General features: G+C 34.1%; 2 protein-coding genes across 3 annotated transcripts; both read right to left on the bottom strand.

Annotated features, from left to right (window-relative positions):
- Positions 1-1,647: 1,647 nt before the first annotated feature.
- On the bottom strand, positions 1,648-4,870 carry LOC142521502 (putative myosin-binding protein 5). Its single transcript, XM_075624707.1, has 4 exons — positions 3,840-4,870; positions 2,873-3,742; positions 2,282-2,504; positions 1,648-2,011 (listed from the first exon to the last, which is right to left on the bottom strand). Exons 1-3 carry the CDS (start codon positions 4,570-4,572, stop codon positions 2,296-2,298), a joined length of 1,812 nt encoding a protein of 603 aa, XP_075480822.1. The 5' UTR covers positions 4,573-4,870; the 3' UTR covers positions 1,648-2,011; positions 2,282-2,295.
- A 2,787-nt stretch (positions 4,871-7,657) lies between these two features.
- Positions 7,658-8,803, bottom strand: LOC142521073 (LOB domain-containing protein 27-like). 2 transcript variants are annotated; one of them, XM_075624260.1, is made up of 2 exons: positions 8,049-8,803; positions 7,658-7,856 (listed from the first exon to the last, which is right to left on the bottom strand). In XM_075624260.1, exon 1 carries the CDS (start codon positions 8,682-8,684, stop codon positions 8,070-8,072), a length of 615 nt encoding a protein of 204 aa, XP_075480375.1. In that variant the 5' UTR covers positions 8,685-8,803; the 3' UTR covers positions 7,658-7,856; positions 8,049-8,069. The 2 variants fall into 2 exon arrangements, with proteins under 2 accessions (XP_075480375.1, XP_075480377.1); XM_075624262.1 differs by having other exon boundaries at positions 8,061-8,803.
- Positions 8,804-9,165: the final 362 nt, after the last annotated feature.

Genomic DNA, 9,165 nt, shown 5'->3' with positions numbered 1-9,165 from the left:
AAATTTAAATAATTTCACCAGCCCCAAAATTGATTCGACTCTTCTTCCTCAACATGTTCCTCTGATTTATCTTCTGATTTATCTGGGAAGGTTGTAAGGGGTGAGTATTTTGGGAAATACTCAGCAAGTAGGGGCCGTTCGAGTACACAACAACATGCATATAAAATTCGAAATACGTACACACACACACCATGCATAAATTGACTCATACCACATTCGTATCATTGACCTGACACTGAGATTCCTCTACTTTCAATGGTTTACTGACGTCAGTCCCTAATTTTTATTTCTCTAAGGGGGCGAGGCCGGATCGGTTATATCCCCACCGTATGAGGGTCATATCATAGTTGGGATTCCCTCCCATATCAAGTTGAATCCTCACAGTGTCAACATAAAACTCATGCACAAATCGTAGCCAGAAGGGGTAGAAGAATAATTGTACTCGACCGAAATTTCGAAAATACGAAAATGCATACACCGAAATTACACATTTAAAACAAGCCCACTTACCTTAGATATCGTAGAAAAACGTGAATAGAGGGGAATCCTGCACTGGAAATTTCGAATCCTAGCTTCGTGGTTGGACTGCAGCAGCGCTTCGCTGTGCTCGAAAATTCCTAAAGAGACTAGGCACTATTCTCGAAAATTTGAGTGTGTTGTGTGAGGTGTGATTTTCGAGTACAGGGCCCTCCTATTTATAGGGGTTGGCTGCTATCGGGATCGAGTGATATCGCGTTGAAATCTGACTTAAATCTTTTATCTCGAATCGTGATATATCTATCCGTCATTTGTTCGAAATTTAAATCTTTTATCCCATGCAAATCTCGAAATTTGCATATATATATATACTGATAAATTTCGAATTCTAGAGATTTTATTATCATTTGTCTGATTTATATCCCGGTATCTCCATATCAACTCAAATCTTAGACATTTATCTGCGAAATTTCAAATAATATACACGATATTATTATTATTCAATCTTGGTAAAATCTTACAAATCTCACATCCTCAAATGAGATAAATCCTGGTATCCAAAATATACTATCGTGATAAAAACTTAAATGATAAAGCTTAAAAGTCTTGGATTTTACAGAAAATATTAAAATAAATTAAATTTTGAGATAATATTATTTTATATTGTAAGAGATTTTCTGGCTTTTGAGTGATGACAAGAGTGGGGAAAGTTGGGATTAGTTGTTTAACTATTTACATTAATTATATGTTAAACAAAGACTTGTAAGTTCTAACATTTCAAAAATGGTTTGGCCTCTTCTTATCTTGAATTTCTGAAAATTTGAATTTGTCTTAATATTTAAAGTGATATTTATTAATAATTTCACAAAAGTGGATGTAATATTTACACATAATGATCCTTTTTTTTATTTCATTCTCTCCACCACACCTAATTTTTTAAAAAAAATAAAATAAATAATGATTTGGTTTGGTAAATTATCATGCTAAAGTCTAATCGTAGGAGAAAATTTCTCTGCTACAAAAAATCATATACATATTATCTTTTAAAAATTATTTTGTATAGTTTCCACTTAATAGAATATTGTATCAATATTATGTACAAGTTTAATCAAAATGAAGTCGAATTGTTAACGAATTGCTCGATAAAATTTAGTCGTGAATGAGAAGTGTTGTAAGAAAAGCTCGAATAGTTTACATTCTTATTAATCCAGTTGCACAAATTGTCCTAAAACAAACAAGAAAAAGCATGAATTTACTCTCCAAGTGCAAGATCTGTAGTAATCTCTAGTGTTGCTGATTGTGTAAGTACTTGTACATTGTTAATGATTAAAAAAACTGCCTTTTCAAGAACTTTCCCACATGCAATCAAGATATAAGAGAACCAGGAGCTCATAAAGAAGAGAAGCCAGGCCTCAGGGCTTTGGCGTTCAACGGGCTCGTCGGCGTGACATGCGATCCCAATGCTTAATACATGTACAGGTTTCTATATCCTAACTTGTGGAGAAAAGAATGGAGAAGAGAACAAAAAAGAACACTGCAAGCAAAAGAAGTAGGGGGGACAGGTCAGATTTCACTGAACTTCAAGAACATTTTCCTGGTTGTGCACTCTTTTAACTAGTTTATTATTTAGTAAAGGTTTTCAAGTCACCCTCAGCAAGGGAAACAAAGTAAAATTCCTAGTAAACGCGAGTCATGCCCCTAGAACTACAGGACTTAGCAACATGAAAATAATTTTTTTAGTTGTTCTATCTGTAGGCACTCGACTTGGGGTGTGGCAAGAAGAGAAAGTACTTTGAAATCTCACCTGAAGGATAATTTTCAAGCTTCTGAATCCTCTGTTAAAGATTTGGTTGAGTCCCTAATCTGCCGGAGATGTTGAGCTATTTCAGTCAAGAGTTTAGTTCCTTCGCCTCCTCGTTGCAGCGTCATGGTCGCATGCTTTAAAAATCCACTGTCTGCTTCAATGGTCCTCAATCTCTCCCTTATTAGAGATACCTCTCTTTTAAGGCTACCCTTTTGCTCTTTTCCTATGATCACACATAAAAGGATAAATATCTAAGTTCAGAAAAAGAGAATGGGAAAAATTCAGGAGCAATAACAGTAAAAGGACTGAAGAAAGGATGTGCATCATTATTTTTTCTATGCTACACCTGACGAATCATTCGTTAGCTCTGAGATCACCAATTATATACAAACTCGAAGAGTATTATATCGTCGTTTTCTTTTATAGTTGTATCTACAAAATGGTTTTTCTTACAACACAGTTTCCATTGAATTGTTGTTAACTCATGCAAGTTTTTAATGACTCCTATTTATGTCCTACAAGATCCAATAATGATCAATGTTATCATTATATATTACTAGATTATGATAACCCAAACTAGACATTCGATACCTTTGCATCCATCTTCATTACTGATTGCGACGCCACGCTCAGAGGAATTGCACAATTCATCTGAAGGTGAGTTGATCTTTCTCTTAAGATCTGTCAATAATCCAAGAAGATAAGATCTTTCGCCCTCGAAATCCAAAGACGATTCGTTTGGACTCCTTCCCCCATCCTCCATCGAATTATTGGGACGTTCATTTTCATTTCGATCGGCTCCATTCGAGCTCCCACAATCTGATCTCTCACCATAGGATGACAAGGACTGAGACTTCATATCTTGATAATCTTCATCAGCATCAATTTCACATAAATCACTTCCTACTTTCTTGATAAGCCCATACTTTTCTCTGTACGTGTCCAGTTCCGACTCCAAAGCCTTCATATCTTCCTCCCTCTTCAAAAGCATGTCTTTCATTACTTGCAGAGCTTCTTGATCGTATTCCGCCTGTTCTTCCATCATTCTCTGATATTGCAAGGCCTCCATTTGCACAGCTGCTTTCTCGGCTTGCAGACGAGTTATCATGGCCATGGCATTATTGGCTGCAACTGCAGAAGCACTTCTTTCTTCATCCAACTCCATGTATAGAGCTATCAAGGATTTGCGGTCTAAACGAACCTGTCTTTTCAACCGGTTCAAGATGTCTCCATCTAGTTCATTGAATGAATTTGCATCACTGGGTTCAGGAACACAATCGATATTTGGTAGTTTTCGACCAACCTTGTAGCCCCATCTAGGACTAGCTTGAGCTGAATCTGACAACGGGATACCAAAAAATCTGGTCCCTCTGGCAAAACTAGGGGTTCTGCAAGAATCTTCGGTTATTTCCTCTGAATCTGGTAGCAATGGCACCGAAGCCGACTTTACATCATCTCTTCCTATTATAGAACACAAGAAAACAATTAGGCGTCAAACACTTGAAGATCCTATTACAGACACAGAAAAGTTAAAGAAAATGTAAGAAAAATGTTTCACCTTGATTCTCTCCATTTGGAGCATCTTCATACTCAGAGATCTCCTGCTCAGCATCTGACATAAACTTCAGCTCAGTGTACTTAACGTGTGGTAACAATATGTTACGCCCCTCCTCGTTTCTCCTCGCCAGCAAGGGTGCTCGAGGGGATGGGGCCGGAGCACTCATAGACAAACTCCGCCCATATTTCGAGGAAGATCTCGGTTTCAGAGCCTCACCACAACAAGAACACAAGTGTGCACCACTCTTTTCATCTGATATCTCTTTACCATCATCGCCATTTCCCAAATTCATCAGCAACTTCTGGTTATCCTCCACAAAGCAATCGATATCCTTGTGCAGAATCCCAACAAGGGACTTGTACTTATCACAGTCGGAATCTTTCTCCGTGGCGAAAGACAGAAGGCACCCCTCACACATGGTACGCAAATCGGATAGCTTCTTGTGGACATGGCAATACGCGAGAGACGAGATTTCTTTCTTGTGAAGCTCACAGATGGAATCGTTGTAGTAAAAGTTGGAGTTCCTGTGTGCGAGAAGATGATCAATTCTTGTGCAGAGTAAGCATGGGATTCTCAGCTCGAAGTACTTGGCGAATTCATTCGAAACAAAGGCGAGAAAGCCGTCGACGAAAAGCAATATTATCATCACCCATTCGAGAATCGCATATATCAAGAAATGCGGGAATTTCCCGAGCTTCTGCTCCACGAAACATTTGAACGATCCCACCGGCATTTCGACGCTTCCTATGAACCAAGAAAACCTCAGAATCCAAGAATGTGACACAGATTATCACAGACACGATTGATCAGAATGGGTCTTGCTATGGAAGGAATCAATCAGAAGTTTCGGAACCGAATGGACGACTAACGGAATAGATCATGATCATGGCAAGAACAGGTGAATCCCAGATCATGATCTGTTTCCTTTTTGTGTCTCTTCGTTAGTTTTCCTCTTTGTGGCACCTGTGCCTGTACGAGGAAGAGTGGCAAACAGGTTGTTAGATTCAGAGGTTGCCAATCAGAGGTTGCCAAAAATTCGGTTGGTTTTTGAGATATTTGTGGTAAACACATTTCACAAGTTCGATTTGTAAAGTAGGAATTGCCTCCTCAATTAACGGTTCACCGTAGTGAAAATTGAATGATGGTCATAATATTTGCAAAAATTTATGTGAGACGGTCTCACAGTCGTATTTTATGAGACGAATCTCTTATTTGGGTCATCCATGAAAAAGTATTATTTTTTATGCTAAGAGTATTACTTTTTATTGTAAATATCGGTAGGGTTGACACATCTCACAGATAAAGATTCGTGAAACCGTCTCACAAAATAACTGCTCTATAATATATATTATTTTTATAAAAAAGAATTCTTTATTATCAACTGCCTAAGAAGTATACTTTTAGTACTTCACCACTATTTGAGAGACTTGCTTTTGAATCCTATTTGTGTTAAATCTATGTCAAACTAAAAACTTTTACGTAGTCTCCGATTCACGTGAAAAATGTTTCTATATTTTTTGGACTCATACGTAATTTTCGGATTAAATTCGGTATAAAACATTGCAAATATAAAATAATATATGATATTTGAGTATTACTGTGTTTCATATTTGGTACAAAAGATAAAATTTTGAGTAAAATAGAACAAATATATTAATATCAATATTTACTATACTTGTATGCATTCTCAAATATCATATATTAGTAACAAATCTGAAAGAGTTGATATTGAAGTATCATATATTAGTACCATATTTTAAATATTTTTTTACTGATTTTAATCTAAAAAAGACGAGTCGTTAATACCAATACTTGTTATACATGTTTGTATACTCAAAAATCAAATATTAGTAGCAGATATGAAATATCTTGTAATCGAATATCATATATTAGTATCATATTTTTAATGTTTTGTACAAATTTTTATCCAAGAAAATACGTGTCATTAATACCAGTATTTATTATACATGTTCAAGTACTCAAAAATCATATATTAATGTCAAATCTGAAACATCATGTAGTCAGATATCATATATTAATATATCATATTTCAATATTTTGTATTAAATTTCATCCTAGAAAATAAGTGTGGGCTAGTGATTGCAGAAATATTTTTTTTCGAATCATGGACTATAAAAAAAATGATATGATAGTAACTGAACACAAATACAACTATGATGTTGGAAATTTATTGAAAATATCTTATTATTTTTTGTGAAGCCCTGTGCCATTCAGATTTTTTATTACCTTTATTAAACGTGAGTTAATTTAATTTTATCCAATCATATATTAATTAATTAGCCATCAAAATCTCTATACTCTTCCTAATTAATAAAAATGTGTGATTTTTTAGAACTGCCTCAATTAATTAATTACCTTATTCACAGTTTTAATCAAGAAAACTATTCCCCGTATACTTTCTTGAATCCAATTCCTAATTGTGTTGTATAATCATCTGCTTGAGAATCCAGAAGAGTTTGCAAATGGAGATTTTTTTTTTCTTTTTATTTTAAATTTTTTAATTTTTAATTAAAATTTATTTGTTGTAACAGTTAATTATAATATGTGATAAGTTTAATCTAAATAGATTATTTGGATAAAATGTAATTTTTTAAAAAAAATTATAAGTAATTATATTATTAATCCTTGTATAATATTTTATTTAATTAATAAAAAATTGTTAATATATATATATAAAGACATGTCGAATTATCTATTTAAAATAATAAAATTGAATATTTAAAGTATTTTTAATATATTTAATTATTTGTTTAAATTAATTAATATTTTTAATCAAATTTAATATAGGAAATCAAGATATTAATTAATATGATAATAAATATTATGTGGAATAAATTAGTAGTTTGGAATATTTCGAGAATATTTTTTTTTTTTATTAGTAGAGTTGATGAGTTGAAGATGAGTTTTATATTTGACGTAGAAATTATACTATTTTTGAAGTTAACAGTTGCACAAATTAGTGTAATGGGTTGGAGAGGGCTCGAAAAGAAGATTGGTACTCTAAACAGCGGGCATGGACATCATGTGTATTACAACACTGTAATGTTTGCCCACTCTTTAAATTTTGAGAGTGCAAAGTTTAATTTATTTTTCTTCTTATTTTCGAAATTATAAATAAATAATTTTACAGTTCTGTTGAATATTATTGATGCTTCTTGCAAATCATTCGCATGAATTTTTTATTTTTTTTTTCAGTTGATGGGGTAGTATCACATTCACTTGGCGGCGCCTCCTATTTGGTTATATATTCATTATTAATTTTCATATATAATCAATTTTAAAATTTCGTTGATGGAGTTTTTATATAATGGGAATGATTGATTTTACCTAAATTAATTTGGTTACATTGTTTATTATGATAATAACATCTTTCCCTAAATCGCATATCTTATTATGGCTAGAGACTTCTTGAAACGTGGCGTTTACATCACAGATGTTAGTCTCAAGTTCGAGCAACATTTATCCTTGTTTTAGGAGGTTGAATTGACTAAAAATATATTTATAATATACAATACATTTCTTAATAAATTACACGATCCACTAGACTCGTTGACATCATGGTACTTATAGTATATTCATCTTATAAATTGTTGATTTTAATATTATTCTTCATTTGTGATGTCGTTTTTATGTGGATTCAAAGCGAAATCTTAGAAAGTAAATTGAAATCAATTATGGTATTTGGGAACAAGAATTATTTTTTATTTTTTTATTATATTTAGTTTTTACATAAAATTTTACAATAACCATATAATTGATTTGGTAAATTTACAGAAGAAAGAAAGATTTTTTTTTTAGCCTTTTGAAGATATACATCAAGTTCAACATTGTACATAATTTTCCAATAATCATGTATCGAAGGAAAAACAATTAATGGATCGCTAATATATAAATCGAAGCTCGTCGAGGAAAATACACTGCCATTTTGATTACATATATGTTCATTCTTGGCTCCACAATTCTTCTTCTGTCGATTCTCAACCATTTGATCAACTTCTAGCATTATTGAATTGAATTTTCTTAGTTATATATTCTAATCAAGAATTCGAGTAAAAAAAAAAACTTGATGAACCAAATTAATTTGACATTTTCTTTTTAAAAAAATTGTTTCTAACCATTTATTGTAACTTTTAATTTAATTTAATTATGCATGGAGTGTGTGTGTGTGTGTGTGTGTTATTAGGATACATAGAATCATACTTCATTCATTCAACTGTGGTTGCATGACCATTGATCTGCATTCTCATTTTCAACATTACCAAATTGCTGCTGAATCCACAAACCATTATTGTCCCTGCAATCTAAATAATCGGTGTTCGAATACGATGCGACAGGCAGTGATGCACTCACAGGACCGTAGTCGGCCGGGATATTCTCCTGCCGTAATACCAGCATTGCGGAATTTTCGGCAGGCGGTGAGACCCCTAACTGCAACCGCGACAGGTAGTCGTTTGTTGGTGACATCTCTTGCTGATGATTCTGTCGATAATAGGCCAGTTGCTGCAGAACTGCCTGAAGTTCCTCCTCGGCGAGCTGAATCTGATATGAAAGCTGTTGTATCTCCACCAAGCACCCGTAAATGGGGTACTTATCGCGCATGGTGGCCTGGAATTTCATGGACTTCATGGCGATGGCTTTCTGATCCGGGTCGAGCTGTCTCAACGTGTTGACGATGTTCTTCACCCCGAACAACCGGTGCACGTTTTGGAATATCTTGGGCTGATCGGCGGGGAAAAACGGGGCGAGGACGCATTCGGAGGTGCACCTTCGTCTTTGGTACTTGCACGCGGCGCATGCCTGGCCGGAGCCACTCTTTACTGTCATTTTTGTAGAGGTGGCATTCAAGAATCTATGAATTAAGAATGATTAATGAGTGCTTAGATGGGATTTTTTTTCCTTGTAGTTTAATGGGATTGAATCTATGTTTGTGAAGAACAAGAAAATAGATTTAGAAAGGGAAAAAAGAAATTGGTAAGTATAGAGATTTATGTGTTTAAAAGAGAGAAATGGGAATTCTATTGTGGAATTGGAACAATAGACTCGATCCATTTATCATCTTCAATTTTAATGTAAAATCAAATCTATTGGTTACAATTAGTGGAGATTAAAAAATTTTGATCCATTGTAGAAATTTTCATAGGGAAGAGTTTGAATAAGTAAAATATAGGATAAATAGAGGTGCGAAAATGTTGGAGATGGTTTCTTTGAAAGTGTGACCGTTAGGGACAAGTGTTGTTACCTCGGCAAGCTCTTCAAGGTTTCTTGCGAGAAAAGAGGGAGAGTCTAAACTTCTTGACCATTCATC

The sequence above is a fragment of the Primulina tabacum genome, chromosome 12 (assembly GCF_025594145.1).
Source record: "Primulina tabacum isolate GXHZ01 chromosome 12, ASM2559414v2, whole genome shotgun sequence".
NCBI classification, from domain to species: Eukaryota; Viridiplantae; Streptophyta; class Magnoliopsida; order Lamiales; family Gesneriaceae; genus Primulina; species Primulina tabacum.
This window is presented reverse-complemented; position numbering and strand designations above follow the sequence as displayed.

Bases quoted from the DNA above. Each gene is read 5' to 3' on its own strand.
- LOC142521502 (XM_075624707.1), bottom strand. From the start codon at position 4,572: ATGCCGGTGGGATCGTTCAAATGTTTCGTGGAGCAGAAGCTCGGGAAA. The intron at 3,743-3,839 runs GTGAAACATTTT...GTTCTATAATAG, and splicing joins TCCAAATGGAGAGAATCAAG to GAAGAGATGATGTAAAGTCG. The intron at 2,505-2,872 runs GTATCGAATGTC...GTGTGATCATAG, and splicing joins TAATGAAGATGGATGCAAAG to GAAAAGAGCAAAAGGGTAGC.
- LOC142521073 (XM_075624260.1), bottom strand. From the start codon at position 8,684: ATGACAGTAAAGAGTGGCTCCGGCCAGGCATGCGCCGCGTGCAAGTAC.